This window comes from Gopherus flavomarginatus, chromosome 17 (assembly GCF_025201925.1).
Source record: "Gopherus flavomarginatus isolate rGopFla2 chromosome 17, rGopFla2.mat.asm, whole genome shotgun sequence".
Classification (NCBI taxonomy): Eukaryota; Metazoa; Chordata; order Testudines; family Testudinidae; genus Gopherus; species Gopherus flavomarginatus.
In genome coordinates, this window is record NC_066633.1 from 12,650,672 (window position 1) to 12,672,792 (window position 22,121).

Consider the following 22,121-nt stretch of genomic DNA (forward strand, 5'->3'; position numbering starts at 1 on the left):
GTGAATTAGATATACAGTCATAGTGATTTTGTTTCCAGGTCTCTTCTGGATGCACTGAAACAGAAGGGGTGAGAAAGATGAGTTCACTAGAAGGGAAAAGACGGGGTCATTACATTTTTTTTTTTTCATTTTTTCATTTTTTTGCTACCTTAGAAGTTTGAAATAGACACGGTTCACCAGATGTATGTTGTGGTGTTGTAGCCATATTGGTCCCAGGATGTTAGAGAGACAAGGTGAGTGAGGTAATATCATTTACTGGACCAACTTCTGTTGGTGAGAGACACAAGCTTTCGAGCTACACAGAGCTCTTCTTCTGGTGACCTCAACAAGAGCTCCTCGTAGCTCCAAAGCTTGTCTCTCTCACCAACAGAAGTTGGTCCAATAAATATTACCTCACCCACCTTATCTCTCTGTTCACCAGCGCAGGCTCCTACAAAGCTTGTGCACTGTATTAGCTTGCCACTGGGTTAGGTCCTGGCATCTTGTATTATTGCCCATGTGAATTCTGCCTCTTTCAATAAAAGCATGCTGTTGCAGTGAGGGTGTGTACCACCTGCAGCATAGCATCAAGTTGTATGAAGACTGCCACGTCATCTAATTTCCTGTTACAAAATTAGAACACCTCTGCCAACTAGAGTGAAAACAGCACTAATGCTTATTCTGTTTAAAATAATATCAAATACAGAGAATGTCAAGCTTAGTTTATTGGAGGAGCATGGATAGATAGGCTTGCAGAGTGAAAACAATAGCCATTGTGGCTAAAATTTTGATTTATTTGCCAGTTCTCTGGAACAGACCAAGTTCTACCTTTTTTCGTGCTCTCGATCTCTTGAAATTACATTGAACAAAACTTGCTTTATATGTGATTTAAAAAAAAAAAAGATACATTAAAAAATTAATCTCCATTAAAAAGTCTCATTTCCAGATACAATTTAAAGAGAGATTAGGTTGAAACTCATTTAAAATACTTTCCTGTATTACTTGTAACACATTAGATTATTAAAACAAAGTATTTTAACAATCCAGTGTGCTTCTCTGCTACTCATACAGTTTGATTTACTTCTTGCATTTCTCTCAGCTTGAACAAAGAAAATCACTGGTCAGTTTCACAGCTGTTTATAGTAAGTAATGTTCTGGTTTTCATAAATGTACTAGTACAGGCTGCAGTGTGTTGGTTTGTAAATCATTAGGAGGGTTGAGGGGGTACATTTAAATCTGGACAAATGGTTTTCATTAAAAATCATCCATGAAAGCATTTCTATTAAAATGTAAATTCAAGAGCAAAACTACCTGCTGCTGCCCCTTTAATTAGGATCATAACTCAGTACAATCGAAACAATTCACTGTTTATAGCCAAAAAACTTTCCATTTCTGTATATTTAGTCCTTTGAAACATTTCTACTTCTAGGAATCCTCTCTCATTAGCATGCAAAACTTCCATTAGGACCAGATTAAAATGATTTTTATCCTGCCTCTTCCACCCTCCCATGGAGTACCTGGTAGGGTATTTGCTTGCAAGAATTCTTGTCCAGGGAAGTTGATTCTGGTCCCTACTATAGCATCTTTGACATTTCTGCTGTGTAAAGGGGCCACAGCAGTTCCCTGGGGCACAACCCCAGCCCCAGGGCAACATAGGGGCAAACTAGGCATCTTAGCACCATCCTGTGCAGCCCCAAGTTTGGGAGTGGGAGTGCATTGGTGTTAGCAGGAGGACTGGCCAGAGAGCACTGTGTGCTCTGGTTATTCTCTGCGGCAGAGTCAGACCACCTCCAACCATTCTGGGATGCACTGGTCCCTGGAACAACCGAGAGAGTATCACATTTGCCCACCCTCCTCCAACCCTCTTGGCCTTCTCTTTCTGGGCCATTGCTCCTGAGACACACATTACAGAATCTCTCCCAGGACTTTAAGAATGGTCAGAAAATGACTGTGATTAACAGAGCAATAGGCTGTGAAGCACTGCTCCAAGGGAACAGCCCTGGAGAGATGGATGGTGCAAGAGTACAGTGACCCTTAGCAACAGTGAATCCAACATGCTGCACAGCTTAGTAATTCTCACGTTCTAGCGAGACCGAGTAGGACATTCTTTCTACATCTGTATTCAAATCACATTGAGCAGAGCACAGAAGGAAAAGGCGAGATGAGCCAACTTTCTTACCAGGAAAATGCTACTTTAAAAAAAAATTAATTAGAAAGGTGGGGTCTTTTTCCCACGAGAACTAAGAAAAAGCCTTAGCTACCACCCATCTGTTGTTCTGTACTTGGTAACAGAGCATTCAGGTGAAGGTTGATATAACACTAAAGCCATAAAACAAAGCACCAGAACTGAAGGTTACTCTGTCCCCTGCTTATTGACATCAAAACAAGGTCTGAAAAAGGTAGGAAAGATCAGACTTTTGTTTCTAATAGAAGTCTTGGTGAATCTGAGCAAGATTACCACTGATATCCCTACCCAGCCTATTCATTCCTGCTACTGCAGTGATTTCAAATGCATCAAAAAATCCTGTTTGACCTACAGAACCTGTTTTAGCTGCTCAGTTTAAAACTGGCACTCTTGTTCCACCCAGCAAAGTCCCAGCCATTACTTAATCACCCAGCAGTTTTTACCATAAATAAACTCAATAATTAAATCTATTTCTTCATTCCAACGGGTGTTTGAGACAAATATCAGAGGTAGGCATCATGCTTAGAAAAAATAATGTAGCAATAATGCTCGGAGCCGTGTGTTGCAGAAATCTATTTCTAACCTGCTTTAATCTGATACAGAGCCTGAGACAACAGGATGTCTTGGGTCATTCAGTCCATTCCTCCTGCAACAATGCAAAATCATCTGCACTATTTTGTTTTCATCTAGTCTATGAACACCATTGAGGGTGTCTGTTCTGTTGGCAGATTATTCTATTCAAGTGACCTCTTAGAAACTATCTAAAGTTCTTCTGTGTATTTTCCCAAGTATATTAAATATCAGTACAGAGATGTATATATTTTGCATAGAGACCCCATATAGTCAGGTACAGCTGTCTCCCCCCCCCTTTTTTTTTTTAAGGTAGATGGCTTTCACCAACTGGAAATGGTAATGCTAGTGCTATTTAAAATAAGCAAAACATCTAGTTTTCATTTAAGATAAAGGGTTAACATTAATTTCTATAGATGACTTTAAAACTTTTCAATCAAGTTGAAATGCTGAAGATACTGCTGGGCTCTATGCATTAATTTTAGCAATAAAACCTGTGATGTTAAGGGTTTAAACTGATCCAGAATATATGCTCTTGCAATTTCTCTGAACACAAAATTCACCCATGGAGACTAATTATTAATAAAATTTACTATTGCTACTCAATCTTTTTTCCTGTTTTTGTTATATTTGCATATATGTTTCTAGAGCTCCTGCTGCCTACATAATCCCATTTATAATGTTGCCACCACAGTTTTGTCCACATTCCAATCCTGCCTTCCGCTAGTCTGCACGTTGCTTCTATTGTCTCAGTGTTTGATAGCTCAGCTTTAAAATATGAAACTGATATTACGCATTCAAAGGATAATAAATAGGAGGGAATATTGTTTAGAGGGTAGAGCGTGAGAATCAGGACTCCAGGGGTTTTGTTCCCAAGTCTGCTGTGTGATCTGGGGTAAGTCACTTAAAGCTAAATAGTGAAGCCCTTGTACATGTTAGTGAGCACTTACTCAAGTAATTGGGACTGCTCCCATGAGTAAGGGCTCCACAATCAGACCTGCTCCCGCTTTGTGCCTCAGTTTACCCATTTGTAAAACTAGGATAATACCTCCAAGGGGTGTTGTAAAGATTCATTATTTAGTGTCTGTAAAGCATTCAGATCTGTGGTGGGAAAGTACTGGATAAGTGTGAAGTATTATTGTTCCCTGTCACAGTGAATTCAATAACTATGAACTAAATTACTTGAGCATCCCTGTAATAAGCTATGAAGTTGGCTTTTGTGGGTATGTCAATTATATAATATACTGGTGACGTGAAAATTTATGAAGCATATTTCCAGTCTTATGTATGGATACTTCAGAGTAGCTGTTCTCTCTGTATATATTAAAAAAAAACATAATTGCATCCTTTGTTATGTTATAAAATATATTCCACCAGAACTGAGACTGTGAAGAAAAGTCCTCCCTCTCTTCATTTAGTAACTCTTATAGATTTGCTAAAAAAAAAATTAGTTTGACTATTCAGTGAAAGTACTAGAAGGGTACGTAGGAACATAAAATGGACTCTGTCACTTTGTTTAAATGAGTTTTATTTAGAATATTCAGATTGCTGTAATGCAGCCCATATATGATACTTCCTAGAAGGGTTACATTGTTATGTGCTCTTTGCTAGCATCTGTTCTGCATGCTGGGAGTTAAAGGCATAATCACTGTATGTCTTTACCCTTATGTATTGTGGTCTAACACTTTTTGGAGGTTTCAGGACTGTCATCTTCAAACAACAGAGAAATGTGTTTGTGTTATTTTTATTCTTGATATTCCAACTTCAATATGCATAAAAAGTTACTCAGTTCTCCTTGAAAATGTATGCAGTAAAGGTTTACAAGTCTAGGGATTGTCTTATCTCCGCACATACCACTCCCCAGTAACTCTTACTTAGCATTTTAAAAGGAAAAATAAGAAATGTAGGCTCCCTGCTTTGATCTGCCCATTCTAGACTTCTCTTTTAATCCATTGCAATTGCACTAGGATAGGTTTTAACTTGTTTGTGGTACAACAAAACCCCTCTGCAGAACCTCGAAAAGACTGTGAACATGAGGGTAATAAAACAGAGATGGAATAAACATAATAGAAATTTTCTTAATTTGGGTTGTACAAGGGGAAAATTACTGAGACTTTGAGTATCCTGAAAAGGAGGTGCTTCTCAGTGGGTCCCAAAGTTAAGGTACAATGGTCTCTTACTAGTCAGTTCATATGACTAAAGAGATTTACCTATCAAAAGTGGTTTTTAGGTGACTGTTCTCACTATGAGTAGTGTACACGTAGCACAGATGCTCTGAGTAAGGCCAGCGCTGGATGGGCATGGGTGAAGATTCTTCTGTCATGCACACAGGCTGAAGCTACTCCTTCTGCGCAGAGGACAAAATGAATATTGGGAAATGAAAGTGGAGGGTGAAGTTGTATCTGAAGAGAACAGCAGCAGGTGGCTGAGAAAGGTGATTGGAATCTACTCACTAATCAACCATTTGACTCCAATGGCCAACATTAGCTTCAGGTGTAGAGAGGTGGAAAAGGCAATTCAGGAGTTGGCTGAAGCCTGATAAGAGAAGAGAAAACACTTAAGTAAAAACAGAATTCCCGAATCAGCCCCAGGTCTACCTGACACACAATCAGTTCTAACTTGGGTACCACTGATGCAGAAATGAACAGTTCTGATGGGAAGCCTTTAACAGGCACTTCCCCAGATCCAGTCCAGTATGTCCAATCTTTTGCTACACGAGGAAACTCTACAAAACTTTTAATGTCCCTAAGCAGAGATTCACATCTTGGTTTTCCACCTGCATTCATCACCTTTTACTGTAAGAAGTCATCACCTCTTTCCCCAGTGTGTTTAATTACTTTCTTCTAATCTAACTCTGTACCCAGAGGGTGCTTCAGACATAGGTTGCAAACTTCTGTAAGGAGAATGGGTTTTGTGATCAAAACACAGGACCAGAACCTGGGGTCTATTCCCAGCTGTGCTACAGATATCATGTATGACCCTAAGTCATTTAACCTGTCAGATGTATGCATTTTAATCCTTTCATCAGTATACTCGTTACAAAAGCTTCAGTTTAGGCTGGGAGGATCATATTCTTCATTGTTTATGCTACTTTCTTAAAAGGGATTGTTCTCCCAGGCTGGCCTCCAGGAGATCCTTGCCTGTCATTCTGCAACTCTGTTACTGAGGGAAGACTTGCACAAAGAGACAGTCTCTGTATGTGGCAAGAATCAAGCTGATCCTGTTCTGTGGCAGTAGGGAATTCCATAGTCACTACAGATATTAGTATTTATCCTCCCTCAAGGGGTGTTATGAGCTTAATGAATGGTTGTAAGGCTCTCTGCTGCACCTTTGCTGGAGGACCTTACAGCGCTGTTATAATATGGCTAGCAGAAAAACAATCCTTGGCTACAGAGGCCAGGGAAATTGTCCTGGGAGACTGCTATTGACACTGGAGTTCAAAGCTGCAGCTAGCACAGTTCTGAGCCACGTAGAGGGAACCTCATTGTGTGTATCACCCTGTAGGTGTCACACAAAAATGGGGTGATAAGAGCTGGGGTTGTTGGGTGAAAAAAAAGCTTCTTAAATGGTTACATCTTTAAAAAGCCTCCAGTTTCCAGCAGTTTTTTGCTACTGAAGGATCTCTGTATACCAGTTCTCTTTGCTCCAGCTGGTGTCTTTGGCCTCCATCAGATGGAAAGTGTACACATGGCGGGACCTCTCTGAGCTGTTCAACTCACTCTTGTGGACAACTTCTCCATGGATGAGAATGAGGCCACCTGTTTGAAATAAACACACACTTGTCTTTCCTTTGGAACATCTCTTTCCTCTGTGCCATACAAGAGGAGCTGTTGCTGTCTTTGAAAGGTTTGTCATGATAACGAGACAGAAGTCAAACTTGAGAAGTACAGCCCATTGATTCCTATGATAAGAATTTGGGAAGACTCCAGGAATGTACTGTACTGTTGCTTTGGTTCTATGCAATCAATTTCTTTCATTGTGGACTCTTCACATAACCTTTTGGCAGCAGCTGGGGCATCAGGCCTGCACTAGCAATACATCATTGCATTCCCTCTGGGCCTGTGGTTTAAAACTGAACACGTGTCACTGTATCTATCTCTCTTGCATTTTCACTGGTTCTACAGATGAATCTTTACCTTTGCAGATGGGCACAGGAATAAACTGGCTATCTTGATAAGTCCGCTCAGAGCCGATGAACTGTGTGCATGGTATGGTTCCTGGCGGGGCTCGGACCATTCTACGTGTGATGCCATCTGCAATCCCACAGTAGACAAAACTTTTTTTAAAAAACTTAATGAATCATTTAACTGGGCAGTAAATAAACCTCTGTGTTAAGATTCAATTTTAGACTATTTAATTCATTAAATAATAAAAGCTTGATAAAGTTTAATAATCAAAGATTGATCAGCACAGTACAAAAAGGAAAGAGTTAATACTTTACCAGTCTTGAAATCATGCTTTTTGCAGAAAGGACATCTTTGCTCTGTTCCAAAGTATTAACTCACTCCTTGTATTTCTACCCCGTTTCCCATGCACAAGAAACTCTCTAAATGCCTTTATTTCATGACAAACCCTACTTTTCCTTTCCTATGCATTTTGCACCTACTGTCCAAGGTTCTTGGGCACCTGCACCTAATTAGTTTAATAATCTTGCATCAATTAGAATAGTTGCTTATTACTTTAACAAAGCTCAGCATATTATTATTTTGTGCTTAATCTCTATATTTGCCAAGAATAAAAGCGTACACACAGCTTTTTATATATATTCTAGTACAGAGCTTTCTGGGAGGGCTTGTTCAGTTAGAAGAGCCTATGAAATGTATAATATCGACTAACTACTGTTAGCCACCAATACTTTTTGGTTAACCTCCGCAATCATACGCGCTGCACTGACTGGAAAACTTAAACCCCTCATTACATTAGTGCTACCCTTATCTGCAAAAACATGCAGTGCTTTCTGAGCAGAGTCCTCCACTTACGCAAAATGCATCTTTGGCATCGTTCTCCTTTCTGTAACAGTACAGATGTTTAACTGCAGCCACAGAGCCATGTGCTGAGTTTAGGCACAAATTGTGATTACAACAAAGTGCAAAGCTTTATGACTTCTCAGGGAAGAATGTCTTTTGCTTCATTTTCTTATTTATTTATTTATTTTTAAGAGAGACCTGAGGATCGTACCTGTTTTAAGGCACATTAAAGTTTGAGATTAAATGGATAAACAGTGCCTCTGGAGCTAATTAGTTCCCATGCTAGACATATAATCAAAGTGTAAAATGTGCACCAATAGTTAGAACCCCATGGCAACTTCCATCTGTCGAGAAAGAGAGAATACACTAATTGTATTTTGATTTCTCCTAACCTATGTGTTGTCATAGTCCACTGGTTGCTCTCTGATTTCTTGGACGCTATCTAGTTCATTCTTGTTTTCAGAGTTTGCGTTCGTTTTGCATGTTTGCCGAATTTTAGACGAGTGTTGGAGGGCGGACGGGAGGCGGGTAAGTGCAAGGTTTTTATTCTTTCCTCTTCTTACACAGAGCAAGCTGGGGTAGCAATATTCTTAGTCTTGTTCCAGGACAACAGAAAAGGTTAATGGGTATATATCCTGAAGGGATCTGTGTTTAAAGCTGCGGGGTGGGTGATGGGGGTGTCAATATAAATATAGTGCAGCATCAAAGGTTTATTGAAGAAATAAAAATGAGCAAAGTGGTTTCACTGTGCTTATCCCTAACCTGAAGGAACCTGAAGAAACTGCTCCTTCCAGCCCAGGTCAGGGTGGAGCAGCATTTTCAAGGCTGCTGTAGGAAGCTCTGGAATGAAGTAAGGGTCTGTAGCACTGCAAAGAAGACAATCTTTGGAAGGATCAAAGGGCTTGTCTACATCAGAAAGTTGCAGCGCTGGTGAGGGAGTTACAGCGCTGCAACTTAGGAGGTGTACACATCTGCAGGGCACCACCAGCGCTGCAACTCCCTGTTTGCAGCGCTGGCCGTACTCCCGTTTTGTCTCCGGTGTAGAGGATCCAGCACTGGTGATCCAGCGCTGGTAATCAAGTGTAGACACTTACCAGCGCTTTTCTTGACCTCCGTGGAATAAGCAGGTATCCCAGCATACCTGAGGAAGCCTCTGGTAATCAAGCTGGTCTCCTTCCCCGGCTTGCTCTCGCGTTCCCCGAACCCCGAGCAAGCAGGTCTCCTTCCCTGCGGTTTGCTGGGTGGTTCCGGGAACGCGAGAGCAAACCGCGGCGAAGCTGGTCTCCTTCCCCGGTTTGCTCTCTCGTTCCCCGAACCCCCGAGCAAGCAGGTCTCCTTCCCTGCGGTTTGCAGCGGGGTTCGGGGAACGCGAGAGCAAACCGCGGCGAAGCTGGTCTCCTTTCCCGGTTTGCTCTCTCGTTCCCCGAACCCCGAGCAAGCAGGTCTCCTTCCCTGAGGTTTGCTGGGTGGTTCGGGGAACGCGAGAGCAAACCACGGCAAAGCTGGTCTCCTTTCCCGGTTTGCTCTCTCGTTCCCCGAACCCCCGAGCAAGCAGGTCTCCTTCCCTGCGGTTTGCAGCGGGGTTCGGGGAACGCGAGAGCAAACCGCGGCGAAGCTGGTCTCCTTTCCCGGTTTGCTCTCTCGTTCCCCGAACCCCCGAACAAGCAGGTCTCCTTCCCTGCGGTTTGCAGGGTGGTTCGGGGAACGCGAGAGCAAACCGCGGCGAAGCTGGTCTCCTTTCCCGGTTTGCTCTCTCGTTCCTCGAACCCCCGAGGAAGCAGGTCTCCTTCCCTGCGGTTTGCAGGGTGGTTCGGGGAACGCGAGAGCAAACCGGGAAAGGAGACCAGCTTCGCCGCGGTTTGCTCTCGCGTTCCCCAAACCCCCTGCAAGCCGCCCAACAGCGCTGCAGTGTGGCCACATCTAACACCACTTGCAGCGCTGGTTGCTGTAAGTGTGGCCACTCTGCAGCGCTGGCCCTATACAGCTGTACTAATACAGCTGTAACAACCAGCGCTGCAAAATTTTAGATGTAGACATGGCCAAAGAGTAGTTGTGAAGGGCTCAAATCTTGTTGAACAAGGAAGAGTCAGACTTGCTGAAGGAAATTACTCAGTAATACTAAATTGAAAGGGTTTCAGGAACACCAGCAGTGGATCCTAATATTGCAAGGTCTGGATTTAATAAGTAAAAATTAAATAAGATTGTAGGTACCACTATCTCTGTACTTTAAGCAGATTGTTTGGGTATAGTACAGCGTTAAACTTGGGCATTTGGTGTCAGTCAGAAATAAGTCAAGTTTTGATTTCCAGGAATGTTTTTGGATTAAAATCACAAATCCTTGGTCTAGTGACCAGCAGCAAAGGAAATGAGTCATTTGAGCCAGCCTGCTAAAAGTGGGATTAGAAATTTGGCCCCTAAAAGTACAAAGGGAATGATGTTGCTTTAAACAAAGTTTCCCTAAAGTATGATGATGTCTCCACTAGCTGGATGCGACCATGTAACCACTGTGTGATTCAGAGGACACAGTACAATCTATGCTACTTTTCACCCGTAACCAGGAGACAAGGATGCATTTCAGTGTATGGCAGAATAATATTAATCTTACTGGTGTGAGAGCCAGGGATGAACCATAGACAGCCGTTCTCCTGTGTGGCGTTCTCCAGAGCTATCCAGAGGCCCAGAACCCTGCCCAGCGGCTCTGTGTACAGAAATGTGGCATCCTGGTGTGGTCTCACTGAAACCAACAGACACCTGGTTACCTTACATTTTAAAGACTGTTGAATTAAGAGTAATGGAAAGTCTATGGGGTTTTTCTGCCTTTCCTTTCTCTGCCCTCTTGTGACTGCAGTATGAATCCTCTTAAAAGTGACAGCAGAGAGTATGCATGCTCCTGACAGCACTGGTTTCCATTTCAGCCAAGTCACAGGGATGCAGAAGTTCACTGGCTGTGTGCATGCTACTAACACCAGCCTCCACAGACAGACAGACAAACACCACCCCCTGGAAAATCTCACCTCTGTAGAGGTGGGGGTGGGTGAGTATATCTACTGATAGTGTGTGCGGAGAGACTGATACTGTCCCTTCCCAATAAGTTCTCAGCTCATGTCACATTTATTCTATGGGGAGTACAGCAAGGATAACTTATTCCAAGTCACATTTGAGGCATATGGGAATAACTTTTGGTTTACAGCAATCCCTGAAAGACAAGGAAATTTGACATACAGTTAGGAAATTCCCCCAATCACTTGTTCTTTCCCATCTCCCTGACATCTTACTACTTTGGGAATCTCAAGCGTGTTGCGAGAATCGGCCCCCGCTGCAATCATAACACATGGGACTGGGTCACCCTTCAGCCTAGTGTGGATATAAATTAGCTCTTTGCCTGCCCATACAGAAATAGAAAGGAATCCTGGGTGATATTTTCACACCCCATTCCCAGTAATTTCTAACAGGAACTGGGCATCCAAACCTTTAGGCAGCTTTGAAAAATCTCACTGAGTGACCAGTTTGTGCCACGGCCACCTCTCCTGTTACTTGAATTCCCTTCCTCCAAACCTTGGTATTGGTACATCATATCTGCAGCCTAGTACAGACATAGTATGAATTTTTACCTTCACCACCAATGCCAGGTTGCTGGAAGAGGAAAAATAGAAAGAAGAAGAGAATGTTAAATTGGAAAATATTAAAATGGCTTCTTTCATGAGTAAGTAGGAGATTGGAGTTACTGTACCTTAAAGATATACATACTCTGGACAACCACTGGTTTCTCAAGGGCCAGTTTTCTTCCCAACTCCTGTGGAACATCCCAAAGTTATAACACTTCAGTTCTCTGGTCAGAATTTAGCAAATGCTTTCTGAGAATTTTTATAAATCCTTTAATGAGGAGAGGGCTCATCCTTCTGAGCATACAGTTTTGAAACTAAACGATTACATAGTTGAGTTCTTTCAAGTGACTTAAGCTACTGCTCACCTGCACTTTGGAGGAGTGAGTGATTTGCTTGAAGATGGGATCATAAGCATGCAAAGCTGAGGGAAAGAAGTTGTCACTTAGTGAAAATTCTATAACTCCTTTCCAGAAGGGCCTCCTTAAACTCTGAGGAAACACAATTATGGGTATTACATTCTGAAGGGGAAGACTGCAGTCTGTCAGGCTCAAACTGCATCCCTTTCAGGAATCAGTTTAGTGTGCACAGTGCCCATCATTATGTCTGCCTGTTCCTTTTGCGAAAAGGTCTGGGTTAGACAAATTCCTTTTGTTTCAAACTTTTTTTATGGATTGTAAATTAGGCAAAATATTTAATCAGATGGAGATAACACACAAATGCTGTTGTTATTTGCAAATCATATAATGAATTTCTTTAGAGGACAAAGATATCGGTCTTCTTTACGACAAACTGCAGCTATATGAAAATAATGGTCTATGACCAAAAAATAGCTTGGAAGAGATTTCCGGGGTATGTTCTGGAGGAAAACCAAATAGATTATACAGCGCTGCAGATACTAAGAGCTTAGATCTTAGGATGGGGAGCATTATACACAACCCTAAGATAGATAAATACTACTAAGGGGTTGCACAATTTGTTGCGTCTATAGGCTGAACTCAGTGCATGGTCCAGGCATCTTCCCTGCAAGTTCCTTGTGTGATGCTCTCCCGTCCCCTTCTATTTCAGGCCTTCCCTGCAATGGCCCTCCAGTTTCCCTCTTGCCAGGGTTTCTGAGTGGCCTCCATTTCCCTCCTCCTCCCATACCAGGGTCCTCCATTCTCCCCGCATGCAGGGCCGGCCCCAGCGCGCCAAGCGCTTGCTTGGGGAGGCATGGCGCAGGGGGGCGCTCTGCCGGTCGCCGGGAGGGTGGCAGGCGGCTCCGGTGGACCTCCCGCAGGCGTCCCTGTGGAGGGTCGGCTGGTCCCGGGGCTCCGGTGGAGCATCCGCAGGCACGCCTGTGGGAGGTCCACCGGAGCCGTGGGACCAGCGGACCCTCCACAGGGACGCCTGTGGGAGGTCCACCGGAGCTGCGGGACCGGCGAGCAGCAGAGCACCCCCCACGGTGTGCCGCCGTGCTTGGGGCAGTGAAATGGCTAGAGCCGGCCCTGCCCGCATGCCATCAGTTATTTTTGCAACACCATTCCCACTTATACCATGCCAGTGGCTCTGGGCTTCCCCTCCACACCAGGGTCCCCCAATCTCCCACACGAGGGGTTGTATGCCCCCCATTCCTCCTCCCACCCATGGCGGGGGCTGTGAGCCTTCTATCTCCCCTTCCTTTCCTATGAGGATCCCCCAATTTTCCCTCCAGCAGGGGTTCTGTGAGCCCTCTACACCGGATCCCCCATTATTCCTCCCATGCCAGGCACTGTGTTCTTGCCCCCTTTTCCCTCCACACATTATTATTTGTCTGGAGGAGAAGTCTGTCAGGTTGCCAGCATGTTGAACTATAGGGAGAATGGGTACAGTAACAGATGAAACAGACTTGTTATAGCAGAAGGCATTAGTGGGTGCCAACAATCCATTGTTTGATCTTTAGACAATACCAGAAGTGCTTGAAGTTGTAATTATGCTAAAGAGATGGCAGAGGCTCCATGTATGCATTTTCCCCTGGAAAGTTTGGAATTGATCAGTTGTTGCATTCAAAAGTTGTCACATTCCAGACAGACAGAAATGCCATAAAGGTGAGCATTCAGCCTCTAAAGCTCAGTCAATTATCTGAACATGTCCTTCAGAGTACTACAGTTCTTAGAATTTGAATACAGCATGATGAGAAAATTCTATAGAGATGAAACATGGGGCATCAAATTTTTATCAAATGTAAAATTAAGAACTGGGAGCACAAATTCAGTGCTCTTTGAATGCCTTAACTTGCCCTAGAGTTTTTTAACTTGGAAGCAAATGCTTTGGATTCAGGATCACTCTTAAAGAGGATAAAATTTGCTGTTCAGTCAGTTTACTCAACCCAGAAGAGATTGCTACAGAGCAAGAAAGTGACTAGACAGAAAATAACTGGATAAATTGCAGAAGAATAGGTCAAAATGAATCCTCCTCTTGGAATTGCAGTTAGGCCTGAGTGTTTTCCGTTTCCTCTTGAAGGAGCACTTGCAGTACAGCAGAGGACAAAGAGAGGGTGGGAAGAGTTTTTTTTTTTTTTGGTTTTTTTTTTTTTTTTCTTTTTTCTCTGGGACATTGTTTTCCCTATAGATACTGCAGGACTGTGAGATCAGATACTGGATTTTCAAGTTTTAATGGAGAAAGATCTAGGCAAGTTTCCTGCATTTGTGAGATAAAAATGCTGAACCCTGTTATGTTTTCTCTAGGTATTGTTTGAAAACAAAAGGGATACAGCTAGTTCTTTAGCAGCTGGAAGAGGGGAAATAGGACACATTGGAAACCTGTAAGATTGAGAAACTGCTGGCAATGTCACAGTGAAGAATCCCAGCTTGTTGAGCGCTAGCAGTGTGCTCAGAACAGAGAAGATAATCTGTCTTAAGGATCTTAACAATCTAGACTGGACACAGACAGTACAGTTCAAACAATCTGTTGCATAAGAGAGACACAAGTTTGAACTTCAGCCAATATAGGTCAATGATTCTTTTAAAAAACTATAAAAGCCTTGTGGAACAAGTGGTTTTTGAAAAGAGATTTAAATGGGAAATGAGAAGCCTTTTGGCAAAGGACAGGGAGGTTTCCTAGCATGGGGTAACACAGAAGGGAGCACAAATACGAGAGTGGAAGGATTCAAAGGGGGCACAGGAAGAAGCAAACTGATATGTGGGCAGGGTGAAGCTGGGCAGAGGCTTAGAGTTAAACCTGAGAAACTTGAACCTGATGCTGGTGAGGGAAAGAGACAGAGCAAGGTTGCAAAGAAGGGATTTGTGTGGCCACAATGGGAAGAGAGGAGGATTTTTGCAATAATGTTCAGTGGACAGGGGCATGGCAAAAGCAATAGAACAGAGAGGAGGAGGCTGTAGTCAAGGCAAGATAATTTAAATCTATGTGTCTTGTTTTAATACAACAGGCAGAGTCCATGTTTAGCTAAAACATTAACTCGGGAGAGCAGTTTCTTTGTAATGTGCTGGCATTATTCACAGTAGCCAAGTCTGAAGGAATGCTTAGTTCTGGAAAATACACCCCATATTTTCTCTCCAAAAGCATCACAGCTCATACATACCATGGCCAATCTTGTTTATAGATTTCTCCTTTGGAACAGAAAAGTCACCTAAGAAACAAAGTGCTGAATTAACGAGGATGCAACAAAACAAAGAGTAAACAATAGCACCTAGAACTCCCCTCTCTCCCAAGTAGTCATTGAGCCACCTTATCCCTTTAAGAAAGTTCCTGGGCTCACTAGAAGATTGCTTATATTTCTTCCCATCCACCCCAAGCCCATTACAGACAATGGTAGGTAACTTTTACCTTTTTCATCAAAAACTCCTTTCTCAAAGAAGAATCGGATCTTGTCTCCACTGGTTAGAAAATAATCTGCACTGCCCTGTTGGAGACAAGAAGGACCCAGCAATGGTAATAACCTAGAGAGTATATCTCGGTGAACACTTCCAGCAAGGAGCTAGTACTTTCCTGCATCTTCTCCCCATCAAGAGAGCAGGAAGAATAAAGTAGAATAAAGACATCAGTAGTTCACACAGAGGCTTTTGACTGTGCTAAACTTCTTGGGCTCTAGCTTGCCCTTTGCAGACACCCCATATAGGGTGAACAGAAGGGTTTTGGTTTGTGAGAAGTGTTGATTTGACAGCCCTGGAGACTGAGATATTCTTTATCCATGGAACCAATATAGTATAGGTAGTAACAATAGAGGCTCTCACACATTCAGCCCTTTTCTGCAGGGACTCTTTACGTTTAGCCTCTGTGACCCATTCCTCGCTTGGCTTTTCCTGAGATCACCAACAAAATGTTGCCCAAGGCAGTATAGAGAGTGCTCTTCAGAGGCAAGATTGCACTTCAGCAGTACATAGCTCTCAGCCTCCTGCTCAGACATGCCTCCTTGCAAGAACAAAACCCTTTTTCCTGAACTGCCTAGTGTTACAAACTAGCCCTTTGCTAACCACTTCAGGAGTAATTTGTGATTTAGATTGCCCCTTCTCGCCTCTGTCTAAAGCACCTATCTGTACCTGTGCCTTGAGCTGTTCCTCTTCGCTGGTGGAGAACTCTGTACGGCAGTGGGGTGGCACATCCATCTTGGCTATAATCTTGTGTATTTGCTCCCTCATGGCATCACATTCTTCTGTGGTGAAAAACTCTTCCAAAACAAGGAAACCATCTTCATGGAACTAGAAGAGAGCACTAGAGTTCAGATGGGGACAGAGTGGCTGGCATTCTATGGTACACTTAAGAGACAGCAGTTATATTCAATAAAGGTGCACCTCCTGGCTGTCAGTCTTCTTCAGTTTGGTGTAATGCACCTTTTCTCGGGCTCTACATCCAGATGCTAGATCAGACTTACATCCGTGGAGATCTTCTCTGCTAGTGGAAATGCAGTAAAGCAAAGTGCATTTTTCATACACTGTACTTTGTATCATGGACCTCTTTTAACGTGCATCTAATAATCTGCATTATTGCCTGACCCTCCAATCCCACACCAACCAGCCTTTCTCATTATACAAGTTTGTTACAGATTCATTTTAATATTTCCTTAAAGAGTAATGTTTGTATTCTCACTTTTTTAAAAAGGGAAATTTCTACTGGAAAAAAAAATTCAGTAAGAGATTAACAGGCTGTGGTTAGGGAGAAAGAGATTACAACTCCTACGTGCAGCAGGCTCTAGGAGCCAAATGAAATACGCATTTGTTACTGTCCTCATGGCTTAAAATTCTCTTCCCCAAAGGAGGACATTAAGTAACTGCTAAATACAAACTTTACCAAAATGAACAATGCAATTTTGTTCTGTTTCTGGATTAGAAAAGATTATTGAGAGGTTGGAAAAAGTACTTGTTCTAAACTTAACTGAGAATGTGTGCTGATTTCTCAGGGGTGATTGATCAATCCCTTATGAAAATTAAATTAGCTCTCTGGACATTGCAGACTTGAACCGTTGCCCCTTTATAAAAAAAAAAAAGTGCTCAGATAATACAGTATACAAAATGGAGTAGACTATAACGTGTTCCCAAAGCAAATTTTGCTAAACACAAGTACTGGTTAACTGGACAGGAATGTGGGTTAGTGAGATCTGTTCCTTTCTCACAAGTACAGCACTATCAGCCTGTATCTCACACAGGGCCGGCCTTAGGATTTATGGTGCCCTAGGCGAGATTATTAAACTGGTGCCCCTGTGCCTGATCTGCTCTTAGCAACACAAACATAAGCTTACAGTATTGGAAAACTTGCCACATTCACGTTATTAAAACCAGTTTAACTTAATTAAGCACACTGTAATGCTGATGGACTAGCACTAAAGAAGCAGCACTATAGAAAAAATTCTGATGATGGAATGATGCAAATTTTTTTTAATTTATCAAAATTTTATTGGAAACTTATATGAAGAGGTATTGAAACAAAGATTTGTTTTTAATTAAAAGCAATCTTTCTGGCTTTTTTGGCTGCAAAATCAGTAATAATGTCATCGTATGACAAAGACAAAGTCGTGTCTTGTTCGATTGCAAGAATAGCAAGACCAGTTAAGCGTTCCTGACTCATTGTAGAGCGGAGATAGTTTTTAATGAGCTTTAGTTTTGAGAAACTCCGTTCTCCTGACGCTACTGTTAAAGGAATTGTCGGTAGAATACGAGTGGCAATGTACACATTAGGATATATGTCAACAAGTTTGCGGGTATGAATAAACTGTACAATGTCCATCACCGATTTTGCATGTGGCAACATTGATGACAGTGTACTCAATTCTTCGTACAGTTCAAGTCCATTTAAATCAAAACTATCACCGTGCTTCAGGAGGCTCTCTAGGTTCTTGCACTTTGTCATTAGTTGCTCTTGTTTTCCTATTTCGTTGAATTTAGTTATGTCATACAAAAATCCAAACTGTTCATGGTGTACTTGCAAGGTATTAAACCTTTCATCAACAGCAGATACTGCTTTATCCATCACAACATTAAAAAATTCAACCTCAAATTTCTTTTCTGGATCGTCTATGGGCATGATCTGCTGTACAGATTCTTCACAAAGAAGTGTCCCTGGCCTTTTTAACTCATATTAACTATGTATTTACTTTATGAAAGTTGGAGAAAACATTGTGAAAACGTAAAACATTGGCTGCCCAACTTCTGGGCTGGCAAAAGTTATACAGACTCACAGGGGGAAAAAAAAGCAGGAGAATCTTAGTACAACATATGGTCACTCTATACCAGGGGTCGGGTCGGCAACCTTTCAGAAGTGGTGTGCCAAGTTCACTGTAATTTAAGGTTTCTCGTGCCAGTAATACATTTTAATGTTTGTAGAAGGTTTCTCTCTATGTCTATATTATATAAATAAACTATTGTTATTATCTGAGGGCTTGGCCACCGGTCCTGCTCAGGCCACTGCCAGCTGAGTAAATGAAACCCCAAACCGGCAGCGGGCTGGTGGCTGGAACCCTAGACAAGGATTCCAGGCCCTGCTCAGCCCGCTGCTGGTCTGGGGTTCTGACCACCAACTCCTGCCAGCCAGGATCCCGGCCGCCAATCCCCCCTCAGCCCGCTACCAGCCTGGGTTTCTGCTCACCCAGGCTGGCAGGAGGCAGAGTGGGGCTGGCGGCTGAGCTGACTGGCAAGGGGCTGGCAGCCGGAACCCTGGAGTAGCAGTAGGCTGAGTGCTGCTGGTACCCCAGACTGGCAGCAGACTGAGCCACTCAACCCCCCATCGGCCCTGCTCAGCCCGCCCAGCCCACTCAGCCCGCAGCCGGCTGAGTGAATGGAACCCCAGGCTGACAGCAGGTTGAGTGGTTCAGCTGGCCTGCTCAGCCCACTGCCAGCCTGGGGTTCCTTGGGGGTCCCCAGGCCAGCAGCAGGTGCTGAGTGGCTGGTATCCCAGCTGGCAATAGGGCAGCAGCTAGAACCCCAGAGCGCTGATGGGCTGAGCCGCTCAGCCTGCTGCTGCATACCATCAAAAATCAGCTCACCTGCCACCTTTGACACGTGTGCCGTAAGTTGCCGACCCCTGCTTTATACACTAGTAAGGAGATGAGCATATTACAGTTGTTGGAGGGCTCTTATCAGGAGTAACAGGCTATAGGAAAGTCAGTCAACATTTTTTGTTTCTCTGATGAAAACTGGCCCACTCCCTGCCTCAAACCAAACCTGTCACTAATAATTGTCAACAACTTAATTTTCTGTTTTTGGCTAAGATATTGATTTTTTTTTTAATAATATTGAAATTGGATTCAGGATTGTTAGCAAGAATTTTTGGCAAACAAAGTTGTTAAATGACAATCTAAATGGCAACACAGTACTGCTTTCATGCTTGGCTCACCCCTCAGCCCGCTGGTCCAACAGCTGCAGTAGAGGAGGAGATAGGTGGAAAACTGCAGGACCCCAAAATCCACCTCTTGGGGTGCAGAGTGGCAACTGCAGCAGCAAACCCTCAGGTCCAATCACACGCCAATGGGCACCACCACCAGCCTTATGGACCATGGTGAAGTTAGCACAGCATCTGATCTCAGGGACAGGGCACCCATGGAGCCACAGCAGCTCATCCTGCCCTATGCAACTCCCCCCGGATGAGATGGATAGCTGGCAGCTGCCAGCCCGGGGGAGAGGCGCTCCCCAGCTAGGGTGGCCAGATCCAGATGTCCTGATTTTATAGGGCCAGTCCCGATATTTGGGGCTTTGTCTTATATAGGCACCAATTACCCCCACCTAGTGACCAGACAGAAAGTGTGTAAAAACAGGACAGGGATGGGGGGGGTGGGGGGGTAAAAGGAGCCTATATAAGAAAAAGACCCCAAAATTGGGACTGTCCCTGTAAAATAGGGATATCTGCTCACCCTACCCCAATCCCGATTTGTCACACATCTGGCTAACCCCATCCAAACCCTGTGTGACATTCCAATTCTGGCTGCCTGCCCAGGAAGTGAGTTACTTTCACTTTCATTCCTCAGCAAGCAGCCAGCCAACCCAGCCCTGACGGAGGGGAGGGAGGAGAGAGAGAGGGCTGCTCCTGGGAAGGAGGGAGAAAGGAGGGGGTGCTCCGTGGGGCAGGGGGGAGAAGAATGGATGTTATGGGAGACAACAAAGGATACTGGTTCCAGAGCCACAGCCTCACCTGACCTCAGCCGGGGGGAAAGAGTCACACTCACAGGTGAGCTCCTTTCCCAACCCCCACCCCCTCCCTTTCCCAGAGACCCCAGCAGCCAATCCCGTCCCTCAGACTGTGCTACATTAGGCTCTCTCTGGGACCCAGCAGCCCTGCTTCTACACTGGGCTGCCCAGGCAGTGTGAGGCTCTATCCCGTTGCCTATTCTGCCTATGCCTAAGGACGGCCCTGTCACACACACACTCAACTCTTTGGATACAGTAATTCATTGCTCTCCTCCCTTACCTGTTGGATCTGTTCTTCGGTTACAAATGCCATTGCAGATTCAGCCTCACAGTGATTATGTCAGTAAACTGTAATTCCCCTGCACAGCTAACTCCTCCTCTTCACGTGATCCTTTCAACACCATGTGATCAAGAATGGGAATCAGATTGCTATCCAAGCAATCAGGGATTTCCCTCCCTTCTTCCCCCTCTCTCTTGTTTAGATTCAGTTCTTTGCCCAGATCTGCTCCTTTAATTGAAATCAATATTTGCTGAGGTGACATAGCCATGTTGGTCCCAGGATACGAGAGATAAGGTGGGTGAAGTAATATCTTTTATTGGACCAACTTCTGTTGGTGAACAAGACGAGCTTCTTCAGGCCTGAAGAAGAGCTCTGAGAAAGGCTATGTCTATACTAGAGACCTTACAGCGGCACAGGTGTACCGATGCAGCTGCACCGCTGTAAGATCTCTTGTGTGCCATCTATGCCAACATGAGAGAAGAGCTCTCCACTTGACATAATTAAAGCCCCCCCATCAAGAGGCAGTAGCTATATGCTGACGTAGCACTGTGCACGCTGCTGTTTATGCCGCTGAAACTTATGTCACTCAGAGGGCCAGTTTTTATACACTCCTGAACAACATAAGTTTTGCCAACATAAGTGGTAGTATAGACATGGCCTTTCAAGTCTCTTTCACCAACAGAAGTTGGCCTGCTAAAAGATATTACCTCACTCATCTTGTCTCATTGAACTCAAGGGAAATTAGGAGCCTAAATACCTGTGTGGATCCAGGCTTTTGTGCAGCTCAGAAAGAAGGCATGCACAAAAAAGTTTGTCCTTCAATGGGGGTGGGGAGGGGGAGCATAAGGAGTTTAACGAGAAACTCAGTTCAACTCTTAGTTCCAGGGAGAATCACAAAGCTTTAATGATTCAAACAGAAACTACGGCGGTTGGGAGGTGACAAATGCAGATTCAGTTCTAGGTGCAACGGACATTGATGGGGAATGGGATGAGGAGAACTAAAAAGTCCCCTGAAGAGCTGGATAGTGGATTTAAATGAGTGGAAATCCAAGCCCTCAGAAGAGTTTTTTTTCCTCCCAGTGTAGTGCACATAGCACGAAAATGCACTTAGGCAGTGAAGTTCAACACTACAAAGCCTAAACTGGGGGGCTAATGCTGAGGGGCAGTTACTGAAGCAGGCTTCTTGGTGGACAAATGTGGCATCTTCATTCACAGCTGCTCTTTGGCTGTTTTAGTTTCAGTTGCTTGACGCACAGCCCTTCGGTGCCAGCTGTATAGGAGTAGTCATTTTAGGCAGGCCACAGAGGCTGAAACAAAGTGTAAGAGAAAAATTAACTACTGAGAGAGATGAGACACACCCAGTATGGGCACTCACCATCAGCACATCCTTCACTATGCAATGGGTGTCCTTGGGGTGCAGAAGGGGGGATCTTAAGCCTTTTATCTAGAGAAAAATACATTTGACTCTTCTAGAAAACTTTCAAGACTTTCACTGAAAGAATCTGTAACTCACCCCTCTCAAAGCAATGCTTGCAGCACCATATAATAAAGGTGAAGTGGAAAATGAGGGATTGTGAAAAGCTTATAGGAAGATGGACCTTTGCCTTCAATTTGTTTTCCCCTGTTCTTAAAAGACTGTCTTAAAGGGACACCGTCACTATGAATGTTTTAAAACTAATTTAGAAGGGAAGTACTTTCTGATAGAGGAGGCCTTTAAGGAATATGCCTTTTTAAAATTCCTTTTAAAAAGAATGCGGGGAGAGGGGTTAGTTTTTATTTTCTTCCCTTCTGATGTTTATAAAAGGATTCTTCAGCTAGGAGGAAGCTGCCTGTACCAGTGCACAAAGTATATAAGCTGAAAAAGAAGAATGTCTTCTTTGCTGACTCTTTTAAGTTTAGTTGTTAACTTTAACTAGGAGAGAAACAACAAAGGTTACAGGTAGAAAC

The 22,121-nt window shown here is 43.6% G+C and overlaps 2 protein-coding genes across 4 annotated transcripts in view; one reads left to right on the forward strand and one right to left on the reverse strand.

The window, feature by feature from the left end:
• The window catches only part of KYAT1 (kynurenine aminotransferase 1), an 86,800-nt gene that overhangs the window by 8,031 nt on the left and 56,648 nt on the right, over window positions 1-22,121 (forward strand). The gene's annotated exons all lie outside the window — the stretch shown is intronic.
• PHYHD1 (phytanoyl-CoA dioxygenase domain containing 1) lies at window positions 2-20,294 on the reverse strand. Of its 3 annotated transcripts, none has more exons than XM_050927049.1 (12): window positions 20,175-20,294; window positions 15,821-15,979; window positions 15,108-15,183; window positions 14,863-14,910; window positions 11,672-11,727; window positions 11,432-11,494; window positions 11,313-11,334; window positions 10,307-10,435; window positions 6,871-6,987; window positions 6,366-6,492; window positions 5,188-5,269; window positions 2-86 (listed from the first exon to the last, which is right to left on the reverse strand). In XM_050927049.1, the coding sequence occupies exons 1-11, from the start codon at window positions 20,205-20,207 to the stop codon at window positions 5,224-5,226; spliced, it is 876 nt and encodes a 291-aa protein (XP_050783006.1). In that variant the 5' UTR covers window positions 20,208-20,294; the 3' UTR covers window positions 2-86; window positions 5,188-5,223. The 3 variants fall into 3 exon arrangements, with proteins under 3 accessions (XP_050783006.1, XP_050783005.1, XP_050783004.1); XM_050927048.1 differs by lacking the exon at window positions 2-86 and adding an exon at window positions 4,242-5,081; XM_050927047.1 differs by lacking the exon at window positions 2-86 and having other exon boundaries at window positions 4,242-5,269; window positions 20,175-20,293.